The sequence below is a fragment of the Pocillopora damicornis genome, chromosome 4, assembly GCF_964200805.1.
Source record: "Pocillopora damicornis chromosome 4, jaPocDami1.2, whole genome shotgun sequence".
Classification (NCBI taxonomy): Eukaryota; Metazoa; Cnidaria; class Anthozoa; order Scleractinia; family Pocilloporidae; genus Pocillopora; species Pocillopora damicornis.
The window spans coordinates 16,033,868-16,058,868 of NC_142673.1; the positions used below are offsets into that span (position 1 = coordinate 16,033,868).

At 35.9% G+C, this 25,001-nt stretch overlaps 2 protein-coding genes across 2 annotated transcripts; one reads left to right on the forward strand and one right to left on the reverse strand.

Moving 5' to 3' along the window:
• Nucleotides 1–1,034: 1,034 nt before the first annotated feature.
• On the forward strand, nucleotides 1,035–4,934 carry LOC113686702 (transmembrane protein 223). The gene is made up of 5 exons (XM_027204352.2): nucleotides 1,035–1,146; nucleotides 1,806–2,081; nucleotides 2,469–2,548; nucleotides 2,752–2,873; nucleotides 3,434–4,934. Exons 1-5 carry the CDS (start codon nucleotides 1,069–1,071, stop codon nucleotides 3,553–3,555), a joined length of 678 nt encoding a protein of 225 aa, XP_027060153.2. The 5' UTR covers nucleotides 1,035–1,068; the 3' UTR covers nucleotides 3,556–4,934.
• Nucleotides 4,548–24,997, reverse strand: LOC113686700 (Na(+)/H(+) exchanger beta). The gene is made up of 27 exons (XM_089203298.1): nucleotides 24,606–24,997; nucleotides 24,409–24,454; nucleotides 22,892–22,933; nucleotides 22,106–22,174; nucleotides 21,682–21,763; nucleotides 20,122–20,149; nucleotides 19,913–20,013; nucleotides 19,734–19,809; nucleotides 19,290–19,360; nucleotides 18,782–18,893; nucleotides 18,190–18,271; nucleotides 17,302–17,397; nucleotides 16,502–16,623; nucleotides 15,382–15,458; nucleotides 14,725–14,853; nucleotides 14,441–14,530; nucleotides 14,017–14,082; nucleotides 13,219–13,331; nucleotides 12,519–12,575; nucleotides 11,918–11,974; nucleotides 10,938–10,979; nucleotides 10,257–10,315; nucleotides 9,318–9,397; nucleotides 9,139–9,209; nucleotides 7,900–8,065; nucleotides 7,631–7,761; nucleotides 4,548–6,841 (listed from the first exon to the last, which is right to left on the reverse strand). Exons 1-27 carry the CDS (start codon nucleotides 24,844–24,846, stop codon nucleotides 6,658–6,660), a joined length of 2,490 nt encoding a protein of 829 aa, XP_089059424.1. The 5' UTR covers nucleotides 24,847–24,997; the 3' UTR covers nucleotides 4,548–6,657.
• Between the last annotated feature and the right edge of the window lie 4 nt (nucleotides 24,998–25,001).

The window sequence follows — 25,001 nt, forward strand, 5'->3', positions numbered from 1 at the left end:
TAGCACTTCATTCTCTACACTTTTTTACAGTGACATCTGTAATTTATAGAGAGAAGACTTGCGAATTAGAATCAACAGCACAAGTCTATTTAGGTTATTTTACTAGTAGCGAATCTCAGCCCACCCTGAAGCGCCGGAAAATGGGCTCCTCTCTAACAACATGGTCCAGATACGCTGTTGATCTGGGGGAGGGGGGGAGTCTGAACGGGCTTCTTGAGCTGCAGTTCTTTCACTGACTAACTGGATAGAGCGTCCTGGGGAAACGAACAAGTTTAGTCTTCGAATAAGCTTTGTTGCGAAGTGAGGTACAAGTCACCTAGTCAGCCTAAAAGTGATGCGAGCGTCATAAGTGTTATTTCAACTCGCGCTATGTGTGCCTTGCTGCTCACAACAGTTACTTCCGGTTGCAGTGAAAAAGGCCTGGAACCGACGGGTGTGCGCAGAATAATAAGCGATTAAAAGTTGGATTGTTTTGAATACTTAAAACCCATGCGATCGATAAGATGTTGAAATACTGCCGTATGATTTGTTTCGAAAACTAAACACCAAAATACCATAAAATGAAATAACAGTATAATAATAAATCCCTTTTTCAATGGTTTAATATATGATCGGTATTTCTACTCCTCATAAACGATTGGTGGCAATACCGGTGATTGACATTGTTATGATTGCTGTATTTTAAAAGTGACATAAGCAATAAGGGTTTAAAATTACCGATTGATGCTTAAAAATACGATTGATCTTTTTTTCTCTATCGATCTGCCCATGCCTCAGAACACCAGTGATTTATATTTAGAGCTTTACAACGACGTTTGGTGCAACAACACAAACGATTGGGGTTCAGCACTAACGATTGACCATTTTATACCGGTCACTAAATTTATTTACAATAAAGATATTTTGCTTGCACTAACGACTGATTTTGATCTTAAGATTCATACTTTTGGCGCGCACAAATATCTCCCTCACAGTAGAGTGTCCAACATTTTCGTCATCGGTCGGACAATTTAGCGTGGAGACTGGCACTAGATAACTCTCAAAATGGCGGACAGCTGAGCAATCCCAATGTTTCTCTTCTCTGTCTCCTTTCTTCAAAGAAAGGCACCGTCAGTCTCAATCTTACACTACGTAAGGTGCTTAAAGGTATTTATATCTCGTATTTTATCTGAAGTGATCAATCTATTGTGGATATCTGACGATTCTGCACTTTACTTCTCTCTATTTCTTTGGTTTAGAGGTGTTGTATTGACAGAGATACACTTTGAAGTAGCACCTTCTAACGGATAACTGCGTCATTTATCAATTGCCTTTACTTGTTTGCGGGAAAAATCCAACAACTAAAGCTAACTAATTAGACAATATAAGAGTATTTATGTATATTTGTAAATTTATGACGTTTTGAGAAGAAGTTGTATGTTGATCAGTTATAACAGTAGTGACCGGTGAAAGCTTATGCCAGGCAGTTCTAATATAAGCTCAACTGAATTTGTTTACAAGGAAGCAACAAACTATTCAAAGCCAGTTTTTTTTAACCTGCTCTGAAAATGCACATGCATAATTTAGAGAAACCATCAAATGATAAACACAATACCTTTCAGTGGATATTTAAGATAACAGCTAAAATAAAAGCAAAAATTTAAACTAAACTAAGTTTTTCATAATCTATATTGGTTAAGTTTTGAAAGGAAAATCTTTGTTTATAGCTGTAATAGAAGCATTCTGGTTTAGATGTGATTTTCATATACTCACAATCATTAATTTTATTTTGGTTTATTGTGTTATCAATTTTGCACTGTCTTCAGAACCTAAGGGAAGTAAGGCTGTCATCGTATGCCAAGAAGAAGGAAATAGACGTAAAAGATGTGACACTCTATTACTACAATCGCCAGAAATTTTTCCGTCTGGTTGGCTTTGCTTGTGCCAGCCAGTTTATCTTTTGGTCATGGATGGCATATTTCAACTTAAGCCAAGTAAAATTGGCCGACCTTGTCAATCTTAAAAGGAACAGAAGCCAGGATGAAATTCTTGATGTTACTTCAAAGTCAAAAGATTCATGGAAAATTGTCAGATTTATGGAGGTCAGTTATAACTATCCACAGAGTTACTCTCTTGTTGAAATGGTTTGGATGCTTGTTGAAATAATCATTCGTGTGGAGGGAGGGAATTTTGAGAGAGAAGTGTCTCACATGCTTGCCTAAGAATAAAACACAATGAAATGATGAGGACTGAAACCCAGCTCTCTCCTTTCAATCTAGAGTCCAGGTAGCTAATCACTGCATCTTCCTTTCATGTTAGGACATATAACAAACATATTAACCACTTGCACCCTCATATCAGTATGCATATTCTCCATACTGCTTCTTTAACATTTCCTATGGCACTGACAAGGAGAATTTATTCTACTATCATTACTATAATTACATTATAAGGATTGAAGTCATGCTTTGTCTGTTGACAATCTCTAGGACAATCCTGCATTATTGGCTGGTATTGCTGTGGTTATGGGACTGTTTTTCACCACATCTGGGTTTCTTTATAGTTTCAGGTATTAATTTAATGTGTGCATTTGACATGTTTGAAAGGTCATTAAATATTTTAAACCATTCTTGATATTACAAATATTGTGAATTTTTTCAGTTTGAAAAATCATGATTTCTGCTATAAAGTGATCAAAATCAGAGAATCATGACTTATTCTATATTTTGTTTTGTTTTGATTTTCATATACAAATGTATGGCACAATCACAGGAGTATAAATCGGCTGGTCCTTCAAGGAAACAATTTAAGGGTGGTAACACACACCCCTTTGGGAGGTACACGGTCATTTACAGTGCCAATTTCTGATGTGTCCTGTGGAGGTTCCAGAACAGGTAACCTATCATATTAAGAGATTAGCCTTTATAAATTTGATTCTCAGGTCATTCATGAATAAGATTGCAGATATACCATATGACTTGTGAAGAAGTGTTCCCCCTCTCTTTGCTTGGAATCCCCTTTTTCAGTGTGCTTATGGCTTTGAGTGTTCATACAGTAAGGGCTGATTTTTTTTTTTCTTTAATATGTTTGACTCCTCTGGTGATTAAATGAGAAAGCGGAACTGCTCATAGTCCACTTGGGAAGTAATCAATCTGATCATTGAGCAGTTTTCAGCTGAATGTTGAAAGTAATTCCATAATTGCCCTTGCTTGGTTTTCTTTACTTTTCTGGCAAAGTGCAAGGTGGCGCAAAGTCCGAGTCAGGTATAAGGGGAGGAGCACAAAAAAATAAGTATTCTTTTTGTGCTTTGCACTCACCTTGCACTTGCCTTGCGCTTGTCTCCTTTTGCCTTTAAAAGGCAAAAAGGTTTTGCCTCTTCTGCAGGCTAACTTGGATCTCCCTTTTAGACTCTTGTGGTCAACAAATTTCTCATGCTTGGTTCTTTTCTTTTTAGGGACAAAGGCTCATGTGTCACTGAAGATAAAAGGGCATCGTTTCTTTTTCCTTATGGACAAAGATGGAGACTTCCTTCAACCTACTCTTTTTGACAGGACTGTTGGATTGAAGAGATTCTAATTGCTGGGTCTTGTTGCCTATAAATGTGGACAAATGGTAAATTCCAAATGTACACTGCACTTTGTTGGTCACTATTGAGGAATCATGTGCTTGTGCTTGTCTGGTTCTGTGAGATTTCTTGTTAAAGAACTGAACTGTCATGAAAATTACTGGAGATTGCAGCAGAACAGTAGATCTAAGAAAACTGGTGAAATGTTCAATATCAATTAAATTTGTTTTCTATACTGGGGCAAGGCTATTATGATATGAATTTATTTTCCCACGAGTCACAAATCAAGAGGGAATCCTTGAAAAGGTATAAAGTGGTTATATTTAACCTTTGCCATTAAAATAAGAAAGATTTTCAGTTACTCATCTTGTCAAAGGCTGCTGTATGCACCAGGAGATTACTGGCTTCTTCTTAGGAGTGCAAATTTTTTTTAAACATGTGCCACTGTTGTGCACAGTCTGACCCTTAATGTGTTCATGATTCCAGCAAGCTTTTTGCAGATAAGGCCAAATCTATCTATCCACAAACCCATCGTTTTTTCCTGTTACCATTTTCCTTTCTTTAGAGAAATGTATTATTGGAGGAATGCCACTTTTCAAGAAATGTCTTCCTATTTTAAAAAGACAGTGGTTAGGCCACTTAGCCTGCAGTGATTACATAGTCTAACTTATGTACTTTGAATAACTATGTGTAAGTTTAAAAACAAGGGAACATAATTTCTAGACTACGGGCACTCTCCCTTCCCAAGCATAAGCCATTGCAAAAGTCCATAGAAATGGGAAAAAAAACCATTGTGATCACTCAACTCTTAATGTAATGCTGGTTATTCTTGGCTATGTCTTTGTGTTGTACCAGTAGACTGGGTGATCAAAATTTACATAACCCATGGTGTTCTGGTGGATATTTTTGCAAAAGAGACAAGTGTTTTATATGCATTTCATTTAGTTCTTTTCACTTGGCAAATGCCAAAATGGATACAGAACAGACAAAAGGAACAAATAAATATCCAAAAATAGGTTTATTTTCTTAAAAACTACAAAATTTATTGATTAATTAATCATTCTAGTAATTTACTGCCAGTAAGTTAAAAAGATGAAGATCATTCTCTACTTTCATTGCAAACAGCTATTAGCTTAAAGTAAACAATTGTGCATGTCTTCTTCTTGCAATTGTCTCATTTTACCACCTCAATGTGGCATTTCCACAATTTCAATATTTAATTTAACTCTAAATAATTGCCTGGCATTTCCACATGTTAATAAATAGCTAAATCTTATTTAAAAACATTACCACATCTTACTACATCTAACTACGTCTAATTACAACAACTACTTACTAAAAACCTGCTAATTTTTACTATTAAATAGCATTAAACCTGTATTTTCACCAACTATTTGCCTGGTTTTTAAATATTAAGTAGCATGCAACTGCAATTTTAAGATTATTTCCTTTAAAACAGTTTAATACTGATGGGTTAATCTTCAGGTTACCCATCAATTTATGGGGGTTGCCCCCTTCTCAGTTTTACCCAATTCTCCTAACAAATTCATATTTAAGGTGAAATTCAATGAACAGTAACAGTCTATGAAAGAACTGGTTGAATTTCAAACTTTGATTACTAGCTTAGTTAATATTTCAAAAACATTTACAGGTAATGAAATTCAAACACAGCTCTAAATTGCAAACCACCAATCAAAAATTGAGTGGTTTTAAGTTTTCAGTTTATATTGTTTTGCAAAATGGATCAGTGGGACTTAATGAGAGACTCAGAAATGGTCAAAAACTTTTTTTGGTTCTGACAAGTCAACTGGTATACCAACCAATCATGTTAACCCTTTAACTCCCAAGATCTGACTGTCAATTCTCACCTCTAGCTGCTAAACATTTTCTTGTAAATAATTTATGAGAATTAAGTGTTTGATCAGGATAAAGACTTTTACCTGATACTTTTGAGTATTCTCATTACTTGTTTGCCAGATTATGTATGAATATGATAGGGAGAAGTTTCATGTTAATCACTTCTGGGAGTTAAAGGGTTAAAGTTCAGGCCATGAGAAAAAAAAAATCCTCAAAACCACAAATTATGGTTGGTGTTGCAGTTTAGTTTTCTCACCACTGATTGGCTCTTTCCTTATTCATCATTTCTACAATAACAATCCTTAAATACTCTGGTGATCACCATTTTTGGGTTTTAAAGTACTGTAGTTCATACTAATGTGCCTGATTGGTTCATTTTGATGTGACCCTTCCATGCGTGATCCAATTTGCAAAGCAATCAAGACTTGAATAGGTTCAAATTCACAGTGAGTAACATCCCTAATGTTCCACTTCAATAACTTATCATGCGAAGCCAATAAAGTCTACTTTGGTGTATTTTTTTTATGCATATACATGAGTAAAACTTGAGTCAAATAACTGGCAAAATTTAAATGATAAGCAAGTTAAACTGCTAAGGACAACTAAAGGCCACATTGTGAAAACTTTTCTTTTCTTTACAAGAATTATCAAGACAAAATTTTAAAAAATAACAAAAAGAATTCTTATGCTTTTATATCCTTTGCATTTCTGTCAACTTTACTACAAAAAAAGACTTATTGACTTCCAAAAGAAATGTAAATCAATTCCTATATGTCTTGTCTACATAAGACCAATATTGAACAAAAACAGCAAAACTCAAAGTTTTTAGAAGTGAAAGTTAGACTAGATAATTATTTTCCAATACAAAAAATTAACAGGAAAACTGAGTTTTATCAGCTGTAATGTGTACAGTTTAGCGAACATTTTTTTTTTCTTCGCCGTCTTTGATCAGGGCAGTAACATGCGTGGTTTAGCTTATTTTTTCACAGGTTTGTTAGCACGAATAGGTTTGCTGAAATTTTGTCATTTCCCATGCCTTTCAACTTGCTAGATCAGACAGCACATGCTTTTCGATAAATAAAGAGAATCGTTCGGTAACGTGAAACGTTACGCGAGACGTTATTACCAGTTGTCACACTTTCTATACCTTCGTTACTTGTCATAAGTAAGCGCTTAAAATACTTATTTCATTTTCTTTTACTTTTACCTTAAAGGAAAGATTCTACATTAAACCTACAATAAACTAAATTCCGTCGTTACATTTTGCTTTCAGCAATCTTTTCTTTTCCTTCGTCATTATCTACTTGCACCACAAACGAATCCAAGGGAACACTATCAGGCTCTGTCGGTGAATCTCCGGTGGGTTTACTGTCGTCATTTTCTTTGGCATCTTCATTATTTTCATTCTTAAGGAATGGTTCGCCAGAACCTGCGTCTTTGCTAATAAAAAATAAAATAACATGCATTTCACACATCAGCAAATCGTTTGCAATGGAAATGCATGGCACATTTCTGTGGAAACTGCAGGTCTTAGACAGCGTAAAAGCGCGCAAGAAAATTAGAGAAGTTTGTGACGTTAATCACGATGTATGGCCTTGTTTTGATGATATTTAATATTTTAAAACCAGATTGTAAAGCGCTAGCTATTTTACATTTATGTGGCTAGTACATTGGGATAATTTTGTGCTTTATCAAGATCACACAGTCCAACTGAATACCTTTGCGTACGCCATCACCTGTTTTATGGCACTGCATTGATATTGTAACAGTTACTACTCCTTGAAGTGGCTCTATTTGATTTATTTATGTTGAGATCAAAAACCGCATTTGGAAGTTATCAGATGCAATTTGTTGCTCCTTCCTACCCATTTATAATCTATCCTGATAAGTAGGGCCGACGTTTTTCACCCAACTGTAATCCGTCTCCAACTTTGCACATTCGTGCCACTGATTGGCTTTAAGTTTTGCATTTTTTCAGACTTCTTTAGTTCAAGTTGTTTAATATTGTGATCTTTTAGTTTTGCGAACCGTTATTTCGGATGTCACGAAAAAATTAGGAGGAGCGTTGTGTGACATTCCAAAGAAAGGCTGTGTACGAGACTAGGTCTTGGATGAATGGATTTAAATTGGAAAACCAAACTCATATATACTGGCTACCACTGAATCTCGGAAACAAGGGATACAGAAGCCTTTGCTACTGGTTACACTGACTTTTAATAACACACCAACCTTTCAAAGGAAGGATATCGTCCTATTCTGCCCTTTGGCTTTGCCTCAAAAGATATACCAGGCTCTTCATCCTCGCTGCTCGAGGGAATGGGACCTATTGGATATTCAGCTGATGGAGAAGTCCGTCCGGCCTGGAAGACAGAAAAGTTTACGCTTGAAATTAGCGCACGAATTGTTAGAATTGATCCATTTGCGCTACCCTAAATTTGACTGTTGTATTTTTCGTACGGGACCTGGAACGGCACATATCGCTGAGGATACAAACGTACCTCATCCTCCTCAAAGATTGCAGACAGTTGTTTCTTGGGAGGCTGTTCATGTCGCTTATGATGCTTGTGTCGTTTGTGGTGGTGCCTTGGTTTATGTTTATGATGAAAGTGAATAGGTTTCGAATTCACTAAAAGCTGGTTTTGATAAGCCGTTTCCCTTGGTTTCCTGGTACCAAAGAAATAAAAAGAAAATAAAATTGAGGTAACCATCGAATAGGGTGACTAATTTTGAGAGTATGTTGGATATTACAGTGCATAACGTCGACCCAGAAGTAACCAGAAGCGTAGTGTGGATGTATGAGAAAAGTATTCCTGAAAAGGACTTGGTCTGTGACAGCGATAGTGATTAACGAAGGGATTAAAGGAAATTGTTCGTAAAAAATGATTGGTCTCTTGTGATTTTGCGGCGACGCGACATTCAAGTAACACAAAATTCATCAGAAGGGAGCTGAAGCACAAACGTTTTTGAGATGCGGACAGCGGCCGGAAGTTAAAAGTTCTTATTCCTGGTCGGCCCAATTTGGTTTAGAATCCTCAAAAGACGACTTTACGGCTGATACATTAGCGTCAAAGCGAGCCAATGTTAGTTTTAGGCTTCTTCCAGTTGCCGTCCACGTCTCAGAAACGTATCTTCTTAAGTTCTCTTGTAGTAATTGTTTCGTTTCGATCCTCTGTTCCAGTAAGAAAGAGTAAATTGAAAAATCAGCTAAGGAAGATAGGTGCTCAGATGAAGAAATATTCCTTGTAGAAGAATAGAAGCTTTAAATTTTTATATTGTGCAGGTGTGCCCAAAATTAAGCTGATAAGTGTTGGAGTGGTTATGACGAGCGATGTTTTCAGTGTTGAGTATTGTTTTGGTTATGGGTCTTTCCACTCAATTATAAAATAATTGCCTTCACAAAGCTTTTCCATCAAGTTTGACCTTTCCAAAGGAAAAAAACTAGCCACGAACAATCGTATCCGCCATTCAGTTTTTTCAACTAAGCAGACGCATTCAAATCTTGACGCGCTCTGCGCAGTTTTCCTTTTTTCCCCTTGCCTGTGACGCTTTGCACATTCATCCGTGTTTAACAAGTGTTTCGTCCTTTAACGTGCTGGAAAACAATTGCATGTTCTTCCGTTTATGTTGTTACTGGCGTTTTACAAATGCTATGATTTTTCCCTAGGGTCTTAAGGTTTGGTCGGCAAAACCAAAAGCGTTTCAATACGATTGCCATAGTTACAAAAAGAGGTACTTACATGGGGAAAAGGTAGCGAGGAAAATCTTCGTCGTCGTCAAGTAAATTATTTCTATACATTTTCCTGTGCCTCTGTTAACGGAAAGAAATAATCACATCAGGTTGAGAAGGAAATGAAAAATGAGGGGCCTAAGAAAGTGGAAAATTGAACTGATGGAAAATTTATGTAATAAAACTTACACTTCTTCTGTTTCTTTCGATGAGATTGTTTAAGCTGTGCATAGAAGTGTCGTGAATTTCAAGCTCGCCTCCACTTGGTACTGAAATATTAAAGAGTCATGAACATTAAAACCTTTGACCCCTAAAAATGACTGGCATCTAATTTCTCCCCACAATATCACCCATGACTCACACATTAATGCTAAGAGAATAAAGGAAATGATCACCGACTAAGGAAGCTCTTGATTGTTAAACAAATTCTCGTTGCCAGCACCGTAGGAAACGTAAAGGGAACAGTATGGAGAACATGCATGCTGATGTTAAGGTGCAAAGTGTTAATTGGGCGAAATGTTTATTCCAGATTCTATTTTGAGACAAAGCTGTTTGATTCTTATGTACTGACGCGTTTCTGTCTTGTGACAGAACTTTTATGTGTCCATGAACAACTTTGATTTCAAGCATTACTGGAATATGCCAAATTCATAATAAACGTTTTTCAAACGCTAGAATGAACAACTACAATCCTGGGCCCAGTTGTTCGAAGGCCGATTAGCGCTAACCCAGGGTTAAATTTTAATCTAGGTTTCTATATTTCTTTGTTCAAAAGCTGTTTGAGGGTAATTTTCTTCATTTATTTTTAGAGCATTCAATCAACAAATTGAAGAAAAAAAGATTTAAGCTGAATTTTTTTTTTTCAAGCTTTCAGATCTTAAATCAAATTTTATACTAACCCTGGGTTATCTTAACCCAGCTTTGAACAACCCGGCCCTGAAGAGTAAGGGGTAATTTTTGAGTGAGTACTGAAAACAGTGTCGTTTAATACTGCATCAATTAGTTTTACCCTCTTGCATATTGTATTTATTATTTAATTTTTTTTTCATTAGGTCTCTTATTCTGCTTTAGACTTACGAATCATACGTTTTGGGTTTAAGGCTTAAATATACATATACACTACAGTACCTCCTGACGCTCGCCAATCTACTTGAATAGCATCAGGAACACGAACATCTTCTCCCGCCCTGTAGAAGAAACAGCAAGGTGTTAAAATTTAAAAGCAAAAGTTTTTATCTTCAGCATAATTAAAATTAAACGTCGTACAATAGAAAAGTACTACCGTTTAGGGGGTTGCACAATAGATGGCTATTTTCAAGCCACCTTCAAGAACCAGAAAATTTGAGAGTATCTGTAAAACGACTAAATAAGTCAATCCCTAAGGTTACGTACATGTGCACAGGTGACACGAAAGGTCGACATCGCGAGACAACAGCGAATAACAAGGATTCGAGAGGATTCGCCCCAAAGGCTCCAAAAGAGACTTGAGTATAGAAAAAGGGTTTAACCCCCCAACTCCCAAGATCTGACTGTTAATTCTCCCCTCTGGCTGCTACACATTTCCTTGTAAATAGGTTACAAGAATTGGGTGTTAGATCAAGATAACAACTTCTACCTGATACGTTTGAGTATTCTCATTACCTATTTGCTGGATAATGAATGGATATTGTAGGGGAAGTTACTTCTTAATCACTTCTAGGAGTTTAAGGTTTAATGTTGAAGGTTATCTTAAGAGACTGGAACCTCTGATAGAATTTTGAAAGATCTAAATTTACTACCAAAGTATCGTACACTAGTTTTTTTTTTTACCTTAGCATGGGTTTATTTTCATCTTCATTCTCATCGGAATCACTAGGAGAAAAACATACAAGATGAATTAAATCATTTACAAACGAAGAGCACTGTAAAATTTATGTTTAATGATAGTTAAGGTGTAAGGGTTAGTTTCTACATAATTTCCTTCATTGTCCCAATCAACTCAGTTTGGAAAAGATCGGAATGATACAGGCCATCGTGTGAAACAGGGCCTCAGTACCAACTCAGTTCTAATTGGACGATAGGCGTCGCCCTATTATCTGAGTAGTTAGCGATGATTTAGCCTGGTTCCCATACGATTAACTTTAACCCTTTGTACATTAAGGGTGACCAGCATCTAATTTCTCCTCACAATATCATGCCTAAATCACACATCAAGGTCACGAGAATGCAGGAAATTATCAGCAACCAAAGAAGCTCTTGATTGTGAAACAAACTCTCTTTGTCAGCACCTTACGGAATGTATGGGTATGGGTATGCATACTGATGTTAGGGTGTTAAGAGTTAAAGCGATTTAAATTCAATCAATCACTTTGAGCATATATGAGTTAATAGCTGCATTTGACTGAATAACTCCTCTTTGAATATGGCTGAACACAGGTTTTAAACGAAGTTACTTTTTCATGCCACGTTGAACGTGTAAAGAAAAAGGTATCTGATCCAGCAAAAATAATGTGATCGTTATGGCTTCAAAATTTCCGAAACAAGGTCAAACTCAGACGGAGTGGTAATTTGATGCAGAATTAATTACAATGAGTAACCTTTGACCCTCTATACCATAGCATCAATATGCATATTCTCCAAACTCTTCTCTATACATTTCCTACAGAGCTGACAAGGAGAGTTTGTTTCATTTTGTTTATTCTCGTGACTTTATAATGAGTGATTCAGGGATGATATTGTAAGGAGAAATTAGATGCTGGTCACTCTTACGGGTCAATGGGGCAAAGTGCACTGCTAACAACGCCACTTACTTTGCACAGATGGCTGACGCTTCAAACGCACTCTTTGCCAACAGCTCAATTGGGATACTGCAAGATTAATAAACAAGTATTTTTACTACCGCTGAAGGAGGGAGTATCAAGTATGTAACAGACAGGAATGCTCATCACCCTCAGAAAGGTTGAATTTAAGCCTGTTAGTATGGCTCGAACTGTAATTGACTCCTACAGGATATCACAAAAAGTTAAAGCTCTTCCCACCCCCAACGGAGCTTTTTCGTCTTCACATCGGTTTGGCTGGTGTGAGGGGAAAATAAATGAAGAAAGGGAATAAGTTTCTAAAGAAACTGTGGTGATGCGTTGGCGGGAGAGTATAACAGGGCAATTTGGTGTTATCAACTGAGTTTAAAACGTAAATTGGCCACCGTTAAGAGTTTTAAGGCTAACGTTTCGAGCGTTAGCCCTTCGTCAGAGCGATTAACGAAGGGCTAACGCTCGAAACTTCAGGCTTTAAACTCTTTACGGTGGTCAATTTACGTTTTCAACTCAGTTGATAACACTGAATTATCCTAAAGGAAAGATAGCCAAGAATAATGAGACTGAAAAACGCGAATGTTCGCGAGATAATCCTTACTTTGAGGGATGTATGGCTGATCCGCTCCCTTCTCTCTCTAAGCGTGTCAAGGCATCTCTGAAAGATTATACATAGGAGAAAATTTGAAGTTATTTCCCGATTCATAATTCAACCCTGTAAAAAGTTATAGCTCATCAGCTCTACGGCTCTTCCGTTGATACCATTACAAAAACTCAAAGATTCGTTGAGCAAACTTAACTGAATTTCGGTTTTCTTTCGGTACGCTTCCGAGTAAGCTAGTATTTCAATGTTCATCAACTACCAAAACTTTACCGATCTGTACCAACACCACTAAACAACCTCAACTTCACCAAACTACACCAATCACATTAACTCTTTCCACGCTAACATTAATAGTCAAATTCAGCACACTATTCTCTTCGCTCTTCCCAAAGTATTGACAAAGAAGATTTGTTTGACAATCAGGAGCTTCTCAAATTGATTATCATTTCCTTCATTCTCGGGACCTTTACATTTGATTCAACGCTAAAACTGTAAGGAGTGATTGGAAGCCAAACACTCTTAAGAATGAAAAGGTCAAACAACACCAACTATATAGAACTCTACCATACTCTGCTCTTAAGCTGTCTACATTGTAGTCTATATTCGTCACGGTAATCATGGAACTAACAACCCATAGCACCTTGATATCACAGTTAATGTCGTCAACTAAAAACAAAATATATTTGATCTGTCTTACTTATAAGCCAGTCTTCTGTACGCCAGCAAAATGTCTTCATCTTGGACAAACCGATCACCGTCGCGTATCAACCACCTTCTCAGATAATGTGTGTGTACATACTCAAACATTTCCTGCAAAACAAAAACCATCATGAGAATAAATGGTTCCATTGCAAATGTGATTTAAAGAAACGCGTGCTTTGATTGGTCGAGGTTTAAACTGTATTTTTCCCCATTCAACCTCAGCCCCCTTTCCAAGTAATTATGATACTACAAAACACATTTTTAAAATTATCTTTAGAAAACAACCCCTTTTTCTTCAGGCTAAAGAAACTGGAAAGGTGCAATTAAAGAGCTTCCATGGCTACTGGTCATATCAGAAATTATCAAGTTATCAATTTGTCAAATTTAATTTACTAAGGAACGAAGGATGAGGAAATATCAGTTGTAAACTGTTAATTATGAAAACGTCAGAGAAATCACAAAACTACATCAGTAAATGAGTTGGGGCACTTTTTGATGGAGTATCATAACACCAAAGAAATCACAACGGCCATTTAGGGAAAAGGAAAATGTTTTCAAAAGCCAACGGGAGTTCAAAGTAAAAACAAAGAAACTGCCTAAAGCGCGGGAAAACGCGGGCGACCAAGTCGCAATTGGTTTAAGTTTTCCATTTAATTGGTTGCCGGAGAGAGTGGCACGAGTATTCTGGACCAATCACTGAGCGAAGTACAGCAATATCAATGAAATTCGGATTACTTGGGACACTCAATTGAATACTGTTCTAGTACACAAATCTCAAACAGAAAACTCTTACCCAGTAATACCCATGACCATGATGGCCACTTATTTCTTCAATTCCAGCCACAAGGTGGTCTAAAAACTATAGAAAGGGATGAAAATGTGTTAAATGTTTTGAGACAACTTCAACTTTATGCATGGGAACTTCGTTAGTCGTTGGGTTCTTTACACAACATCCCAGTCTTTCTCTTCAATTACGAGTATAAACAGAGACCAGTGAATCATTACAATAAACTTGTGGGGTAACTAACATTCACCCAGTATTTCAAACAGAAGTATTGCATGAACACTCCTAATTAATTGCTGGATTCTTGTTTTAGAGAACAGAAATAAGGAATCCGGTGTAGTTACTAAGCGAGACGACAATAAAGCACGAGCCACATACAATTACACGACTGGTTTGCAACTTTTGTACGACGCGACCAGATTAGGAAAATTACCTTTTCATTGAGCTCTACACACATAGTAAGCTGTTCCTTTCCCCTCAGTTTCACATGAAGAATCCGCACAAGAGGTTTGATTGTCATACCCTAAAACAATAAGAAATAATAATGTATAATACTAATATCTGTTACTTCCATTTGACTTTTATCAGAGTGCAACTGTGCCTTTTAAAAAGATTGAAGAGCAATGCTACGGAATTTAGCGTAGAAGAGCGAGAGTTTCGCCCTGGTGTTCGTTTGCAACTTGAGAAAATTTGCTAACCACCATATGGCTCATTTACCTGGAAGAAAACTGTGAAAAGGACGATAACAATTGTGGTCGTGACAAACATGTTCTTCTGTGGAAAATGATGTTCGTCCAGTAAAACTGCCAAGGAAAATGACACAGCACCTCTGATACCACCATAACTCTAAAAACAAAGAAAAAAGGAGCAATTTTTAGTGGGGAATCCCAAAACACAATTGGAATCCACGTCTATAAAGTCTAATAACCCGCGCTGTTCAAAGCTGGCTTAAGACAACCAGGGTTAGCGTGAAATCTGGTGTCAGATCTGAAAGCTTTAAAAGTAAGATCAGTTAAGTTCTTCATTCCTCCAATTTTATGATTAGATGCTCTAAAAAGAACAGAAAAAATTATCCCAAAAAGGCTTTTGAACAAAGGAAAAAACAATGAAATAAATTAATCCCTGGGTTAGCACTAACCTGCCTTTGAAAAACTGGACCCAGGTTCTCATATTTTGGTACTTACAGATACATTTGTGTAAGGTTTACATCAAATGTTTATCAACACTAGTTTTGAATTAACGAGCACAGTTAGAGGTTTTGATTGAGTGATTCATTGTATTAATGTATTTCCAACAATGGATAGGGGTGTAGAGAGCAAATTTGTACTGCTCATGTAGTTAGCCATAGCAGATAACAATAAAATTGATGATTACCATAATAAATTGGTCTACAGCACTAAGTTTATTAAGTCGACCAAATCTATTAGCAAGGAATGTGAGGATGACCACCCCTGAAATAAATAAAAAAACTAACAGTTACACTTGACCCTCAAACACGTTGCTTGATGAAGACTCGCAAGATAGGAGTTAAAATGTCATGATCAATACATTAGATACCCTAACTCTATTTGGAGACAAACAACTTAACATTACATACATATACAAAACCATGAAGAACAACAACAGTCTAACTTTTAGAAGTTTGGTAATTCTTCTAGACTTGCAGTATCATGTTTTGTTCTTTACCATACAAGGATTATGTGTATTTACAAGTACTGTCTACTATACACTAGCCTGATTATAGAATAGTTCAACCCTTTACACCCTAACTTCAGTATGCATATTCTCCATAGTGTTCTCTATACATTTCCTTAGGTGCTGATAAGGAGAATTTGTTTAACAATCGAGTCAGTTTCTATAATTAGTGATCATTTCCTCTATTCTCATAACCTAAATGTTTGATTAAGGGGTGATAATGTAAGGAGAAATTAGATGCTAGTCACTCTAAGGGGTCAAAGGGTTAAAGTTCCATGCTTCCTCTCTAACATTTTTCAAAGTCTTTGTGGCATCAAGAAAAATAAAAAGCAGTCTATGACTGCATGTGCCTACTGCTGTATAGTAGAAGAGTACAGCAGCAAAAAAATTTTGGTGAAACATGCAGAGGGGTTAATGAACATCTCTTATCAAAGAGAAAATGGTAACAAAAGGAGGACTTGGTTAGAACAGTTTGTACACTGGGCTGTTGACAGGCTACTGGGACAGGGCAGGAAATTAATAGTGTAGGTACATGTATCAAGTATGTATCAAATGTGTTTTGATACATAACTTCTCCACTTTGTACACTCTCTGTACCTAGTGCAATGGATCAAGTCAAGATGAGACAAAAGAGACAATACAACTATCTCACAATATTCCACCATGTTTAAAACCATGAAAGGTTTGCGGAAGGTTCACAGACTTACACAACACTGTAACATAGTGTGTACAGCCTTGCTAGAAGGAAGGCACAGTAGGCACAAAAATTATTAGTAGAAAAGATAAAAGTATAGCTCACCTAGGGCCCTGAAAACAAGGATAAATACCAGGGTGACAAAAACAAACTTTGTGTTCCATTCATGACCCCAGCTAACCACTTGCACTCCAAGGAACATAAAGATTAGAGTTTCACTACTTGAACTGCAAATAGATACAAGAAAAAGAAATTATTAATGACAATTTTGTAAGCAAATATTTGTTGGTTTGCTCACCTAGCTGCTTTCATCGTCCCATTTAACTTTCAATTAACATTCATTTGTTTGTTCTTTTAGTTTTCATTTGGCCTCCTGATAATCATGGTTGAATATGTAAATGTATAAGAACCTTTTTTTTATAAACCTATCACTGAAGGATTTCCTATAATCATATTAAACAAATGTTTCCATTTTTCCTCGCATCTCTTCAGTGATAGATCACAGATGATTTAAAAAATGTTGTAAGAACAAAAAAGGTGGCACATGAGGCAACAGCCCAGCAAGTCACTGATGTTATCACAGCTTGGAGTTTCCTGCCATTTATCACAACTGTACAGACCAACAGCAACATGAAAACTATGATGTTCACTTGCAAAAACAAGAAAGTGGCTCAAGGTATGATTTTCTGGGCCAGAGTGGTTCTGAAACAGTCTGAGGGGAAGACATCACTGGAGTCACATGACTTCTGCATGCTCAGGTTATTGTAACTGCTGGGTTCAAGCCATTTACTTTAACCATACTTGCAGTTGCTATAAAGATGAATGAGTGTGTACAAGACTATTCAGAACTTACAGTAATTAGAACTCAGACAGTCGTAAAATAGTATGAAACAAGACAAAATCACCTGAGCATCTTCAGAAAGTACTTTATTGTTGTATGGGACTTTCTTGAGATGTTAAGTTCAACATAAGGCTTCATGACAATAGCACATGTGACAATACTGTATTGAGAATAAGGTAATCAAGTTTATTAACTATAAATTACTTTCACTAGCATTTCATGGTTCAGACTTGTAACCTCATTTATTATCATTAGAGAGCATTTTGTATTTTCTTGAAAGCATAAGTTAAATAATGAACAAATTTTTTTTTTCACGAGTGAATAACTTATCAGCATCAAAAGATAATTGAAGGTATTTTGCCTAACTTGCATGTGGTTCATATTATTTCATATTCTTAATGTGATAGTTTTCTTTTAATCCTGTGTACAGCTAAGCAGTAACTGATTAAATTTTTATCCCAATGCACTGTGTGGAGTACAAATAATGTGTGAATCGAGTATAAATATCACTCAATATTTGGACAGTAGGTTATTTTGTACTGTAAAAAAACATAACTGTTTAACTGGTTGCCTACACACACTATGCTTCTCGATCTACTTTGCTTTTTCTGCCTGATAAGAAATGCCCAAAAAGTAAAACATTTGGATAACAAATAACTCATTAAATATTTTGTTGTGTAGTATTGATCGCTGAGTATTTTTACTGTATGTCGGTATTTTGGCTCATTCTGCAGGATCATCAAAATACAGCACAGCTCTTAAAAAAACCCAGCAATACTACACAGTCACCAAAACATTCAATAAGATATATATCTATTAAAGGTACTGTTAGTAACCTTTATGAAGAAATGATTGGGTGATTGGTTTTTCTTAACCTCATCTAGTTTTTAAATTGGTGCTGGAAAGAGATAACATATCACAGACAAAGACCATTCACTGATATGTTTATTACCTCATAATTCCAGACAAGTGGAACAGTTCTGCTGTTAGGTATGAAAGGTAACTCATGATAAACACAAAGATGGGTTCAATCACTACAAAAAGAGAACCAAGAAAAAATTGAGGAAAAAAAGCCATTCCAGCTCACCAAATCATGATATTAATATCAATATTATTTATCTTAAGTTTATCATCACTTTTGTGCCCACCATGCCATATATTACTTTCATCGCCAATATGATCTTAATTGTCTTATCTCAAAATAAGCTTCAATCATGAGTTTGGAACTGCCACATATCTGAAGAAAGGGACTGACACAATACGCCATTTTCCAGTTATGTACTCAGTTGCCAAGCCTTTGATTTGGAGTGAGGCTGAAGGTGACCTTGTTTTGATAGAGACCAGTTTCTAGTTAGCATGATAACAAAGTAATCTACATTTGAAAAGCAGCAAGTTTTGTATTGTAACAAGGTCACCCCTAGCTTCACTCCTGTCCAAAGGCTAACCAAGCATGCATTGCTAAGAGTAAAATTGACCACTGGATCCCTCAGCATACCTACATGTCAAGTCCTCCACCAAACTGATTGTACAGTGTAACAACTTACCTCTAACATGATCAGTAAACTTGGTTACAAATGCTGTGGCTAAACCCCACAGCAGTCCCAGAGTTGTCCCTCCGATACTGACCACAAAGAATGAAGCAAAGCCAATAAGGATCTGAAAGAGTTGATTGTTTAATTTATTTTTAATATGAATATTTCATTTTAACAGAAACCACAATTGGGAAAAAAAAAAAATAATGCTTGTATCAACCCTTTAAACTCCAAAAGTGATCAGCATCTAATTTCTCTTAACACTAATACTGCTGAATCATTTCATTAAGATCATGAGAATAAAGAAAATGATTCCCAGCCTACAAAGCTTTGATTGTTCAACAAATTCTCCCTGTCAGTACCAACCAGCAGAGAGAAGAGTATGGAGAATATGGATACTGATGTTAGTGTGTAAAGGGCTATTACTCGATCAATGATAACACTAACTTGGTGAGTTGCTCCTAATTGATTGCCTTTGGAAAAAACAGTGTTCATTTACATATTTGACATGAAAATGCACCTCTTTGTAAGAGACTACATCAAATCCTGCTAAAGCCTCAAAGAGATGGTATAGAACTACAGTCACAGCATCTGAGAAAAAAAAAGCCAGTTGATTAATTTTCGATATGTAACAAGGAGATGTATGTTCCAGGACCAAATTATTTTATCCAAAAGCTTGAGGTTAACCCTTAAACTCCCAAGAACTGATAGTTAGTTCTCCCTTCTAGCTTGTAAATTAGTATCATGAATTTGGTGTTAGATCTGATAAGTTTGAATATTCTCATCAACTGTTTTCTGAATAATGCATGGATATTATGGGGAGAGGTTACATGTAAATCACTTCTAGGAGTAAAAAGGTTACAAAGCATAGAATGATGAAACTCTAAAACAAGTCACATTTTAAATTCAAAAGAATTACCTTTGAAAAACAATTAAAGAAGAGACCCAGAAAAGCTCATCTTACCATTTAAAAGTGATTCACCAAACACCAAGATATAGAGCATAACATTAACATGAATTTCCTCAAACACAGCCAGCACCTAAAAAAATAATCAAAAGTCACCCTGAATAAAGCATGATCAGTTCTTAGCTAAAAATCATGACACAAGGTACCAAAATTTTATTCACAGTCAGGCAACTTACAGCAACTGGATCCACTGCAGCAATCAGGGCTGCAAATGTCAATGTATGCATCAAAGTCAAGTTCATCCCATCTCTCCATGATACCCCAAACAATGACAGACCTGGTGATGAAATTTGAAAATGTGCCTATTTTAGGAATTAATATTTTTCAAGAATTGAGATGCTATGCTTTAAAAAAAGTAGTGAATGGAAAGATAAAGAATACCTACCTACAGTGAATGTATTGAAAATTGTTCCCTGTCCACAAAAAGAGAGTAAAAAGAGAAAAAAAACACTCACTCAATCATACTTTCATCAAATAAACAAATAAATCGAGTCAATATCATTATATGCAGGTCTGATAATACCTCCAAAAAATAATGATCATGTATGTATATACACGTGAATACATGAATACACACTTTATTGATGCTCCCTAAGTGGGCTTTTCAGCTCAATAGAATAAAAAAATACAAATATATAAATTAATTGAGAATGTAAATACAATAATATTATAATTACAAAATATATATCAATAATATAATATAATATATCAACTTAATAAAACATTTGCAAGATGACGTCTAAAATTCCTGGGGCATTTTAAGGACTTAATGTTATCATTCAAGGAGTTCCAGAGTTTGGCTCCTCTGAAAGCAAAGGAGCGCTGCCCTGTTGACAGGCGACATAAAGGTATATCTAAAGCACCAGATGATCGAGTTTGTCTATTATGGACTTGAGAACGTGATTTAAACATATCAGCAAGATAGTCAGGAACAAGCTTGTTAATACATTTGTGCATCATAGTAACGTCATTTAGAATGAGTTTCTCTCTAATAGGAAGCCATTTCAACGATCGCAACCCATCCGAAATATGGTCATACTTTCTTAGTCCCAGAATAATTCGCCCAGCAAAGTTTTGGACTTTTTGTAACTTGTCAATATTGCTACTGCTGGTATTACTCCAGACAGTTGAACAATATTGGAGTTTACTAAAGACAAATGAATTTATTACTAACAGAAGTGTTTTCCTATCCAGGAGGTGCTTGATTCTGTTAATTTGGTACAATTTAAAAAGGCATTTAGAGGCAATCTCAGTGATATGTTGGTTATAACTGAGGTGTGTGTCGAGAAGAACACCCAAGTCCTTAACGACAGGCACAGGTGTTATTTCTTTGTCAAAAAGTGTTATACTGAATGATGACAGTTTCTTTAAAAGTTGTGGTAATCCAACAGCTAGAACCTTAGTTTTGTCCGGATTAATCAAAAGAGAGTTTTTACAGCACCACTGAGATATTCTCGTAAGATCTTCGTTTAAGGCGAGAATGGACGTGGGTAATTCGGCAGGTGAAAAGGACAAATACAATTTACAATCATCAACATAGGAGGCAGATAGACAACGTTTAGGAACAGAAAGGAGGTCGTTAACATAGATTGTAAACAAAACCGGACCTAAAATAGAGCCTTGCGGAACTCCGAACTCAAGTGGGAGTACTTTAGAAACTGCGTCACCGATTCGAACGCACTGTTGTCGGTTAGAAAGGTAACTCTGAAACCAATTCAACGCACCCTGGGAAAAATCGAGATTTTGTAGCTTGGATAACAAGATGTCGTGTCGAATACTATCAAATGCTTTAGACATATCTAGTAAGACCATGATGGAAACTTGATATAAGAGATACACAAACAATAAAAATATCCATTGGCAAGAAATTTACATTGGTTTGTTTGAAGTAATGTTTGATAAAGAGATTACAAAAAATGTTTTAATATCAGAATATAAAACATACCACAACAGCATACAACAAGATTGTTCCTATGTTGTTGAAAAATGCTTTGTCCTGAAGAAAATAACCAGCCTCAAGAACAATTCTGGAAACCAAAAAGTAATACAAAGAAACCATAAAATAATATTGTCATGTAAATTAGATCAAGCAAGATACACAAATTGCTTGCTAGGAGGGATCTAGAGAGGAAATCTTCTTTGCTATAGACCAAAGTCTTCTGGCTGACCTTTTCCAGCTTTTTGTCACACAACTAAAAACACAAGGGTATGATATATAAAAAAAATGCATAGTTACAGTCATTACCTTACTTTCAAAAGTAATGTTGTTTGTGACTTTACACTGTTACTTATTCCTTTATAAAATATTGATAACCAACCCTGAAGATTTAAAAGAGGCTTTAAAATTATTTACAACACAAACAACTTACGGTGGCAGCATAAACAGAAAGAAAGTGCGTGATGAGAAGGTAGGAACTGTATCCAGAATGCCTATACCCCTGGATTAAGGCAAAAGTACAATAATACTGAGTCAGTTGTTTATTATGAAGTTTAATAAAACATCTCTGTTTTAATGACTCAACTACCAATTAAGTACCACACCAACAGAAGAAAAGATGAAGATGTGTCTGATACAGTTCACAAGGAGAGAATTCTATACCTTCAAGTCCTCTAGTTTCGAATAACTCAAAAACAACTTTGGTGACTCTCTTTTTAAACATCTAATCAAAGAACATCTTAAAGCACAACTTAAATTAAGAATTGTTTGATGACTGGAACAGAAAGACCTTAACTCTTAAAGTCCCAAGATCTGATTGTTAATTCTCTCCTCTAGCTGCTACACATCTCCTTGTAAATTAGCTATGAGAATTTGGTGTTGGATTAAGACAACAACTTCCACCTGATTTTTTTGAATATTCTCATTACCTGTGTGCATAATATTATAGAAAGAAGTTAAATGTTAATCACTTCTAGGAGTTAAAGGGTTAACTTTATCACAGTTAAACCATGTTTTTTATCATCTTCTACTACCCAGTGTTTTCATGTGGATACTGGTGTAATTATTCAGTTTAAAGGGATTAATTATATTGAAAGCTTTTAGAAATTTGAGCACAAATACCAGTACATAAATCTAAATACAGACGTACTGTGAACTGAGTGACCCTATTACATTCAAGTTATATCAACTTAATTATACATAATTCCTCATCTCTTACTTCATTATTCCTCCAATGATGATTCCAAGAACAATTACCAAACTGAAGAAAAGGAATTGATCAATAACAATGAATAAATATAATAATCATTACTTGAAAGGAAAAACTTGATCATCAGAAAATACAATAAGAGATACTTGTTCAAGGTATATAGGTGCAGATTTCTTAGTACCGATATATAAGTTGAACCAAATCATGCATAAAGAGGAAATCACTTGGATTTCAGTGATTTTTTTTTATTTCAACAAAAGAAGTCAGATGGGTTTATCAATTAATGTTTTGAAATTAATATGGAGTTGAAAACATTTATAGTTAGTGAGCTCCTCAGTTATGAGATCCCTGGATGATTTTGCCAATAACAACATATGCTTTGTTATCATATAAAACAAATAGAATCTAAGATGCTTTAGGCCAGTACAATTATAATAGATTATGAAAGAAATCAAATGTGGCAAGAACATTGGTGACATGCTAGCACATGCCTTGATTGCCACTTTTTGGTTATCACCAGATTTTGACGTCATCTGTGATCTACAGCTGAATAAAACAAAAATGTAGGAAAGGTGGGCTGGGAATGAAAGTGTATAATACAGCATAAAATTTGGCATTTTGAAATATCTGCTTCATCATGTGACTATTGTTGAAACAGCCATCAAGTAGAGTCAAATTTGTGTGCAGTAGATCAAACTGAAAGCTGTCACTAATAAAGAACTGGATTATGTCAAAACAAAAAATTTCAAAACAGAAAATTGTGTCAGCAATTAAGTTGTGACAGTTATTAATACACTAAGTTTTACAAAATGAATAATGAACATCTGACCAACATGCTAGAGCTTTGGCACACAGGAAACAAGGACAATAATAGGTGATTATAAAAATCCATGTCTATGAAAAATATGTCCAATTCACACACAGCCAAAAAGGCAACCACTAAGGAATTCTTAGCTGGCTGATGTCTTTTGGCAAAATTTCACCTACATGAAGCAGCTGAAGAAGACATTATTTTTTTTAAATCAATGTTTGATTTCCATATCAACCTACACATAACGTACATAACTAAGATCAACAACAGATCTAATCAAGAGAGACAAAATGGCTGGCCGGCTGTCAAATACAGGTCGATCTGCATTTTAATCAAGTACGAAGAAAAAATGCGACTACAGAATTCACGTTATCTCCAAAGGCTCCTAAAATCCACTGGATAACTTCAAGTTTTTTTTTTAGGTTAACTTTGATTACCCAATTTTTTGATGTATGGCTGGTCGGCTGTCAAACACAGTTCGATCTACATTTTAATCAAGGACGAAGAAAAAAAACGCGACTACAGAATTCACGGTATCTCCAAAGGCTCCTAAAGTCCATTGGATAAATTCAAGTTTTTTTAAATTAATTTTGATGACCCAATTTTTTGATGTATTGATTTTATGATGTGCAAAAAATGACAGCCTTTAAAAATATCTGCCTCTCTAACACTGAATAAAATTAAGTCGGCAGCTGTGTTAATTAATTCTACTCACCATGACTCCGGTACAATCGAAGACAGCTTGTGAGACAAATGGAAGACTATAAGAGAATATCGGTTTTTTAAATTCTGAATTTTCCCAATATGTGACTGAAATATTTAAGAAATCGATCGTCAGATTACAAGAAAAGTCACGCCACTCCCAGCGAAGCCGCTAATTACCTCAGCATTACATTTGTCGTCAACACTTACCGAGTTTGGCAAAACTTGCTATCAAAATCCACACAATGATCGTCAGTGGCCCAGCTACATATGCAAAGTCAAACTTTGCCACTTTGAGCTCCGGTATCGGATCACTGGCATGACCTGGTGTTCCGTTTTCATGTGAATTGTTGTTATGGCTAGTACTAGCTTTGTCGTCAACCGATGAGTTAACGCGGAGGATTAGCACGCACACTAATAACAAAAGTGCTGCTGGATTTATGAGAGCCATCTTAACATTCAGACCTTGCCTCCTCCAGATGTCCCTCCTCCCCCTGATGTCTTTAAGCGATGAGCATTTTAATCATCGATCTTCGATAATTAAGGAGTAGTTTCTCCTGCAATTTAGCTAGTCCTTTTCGTAAGGTCAACGGCAAAAGACTGGTA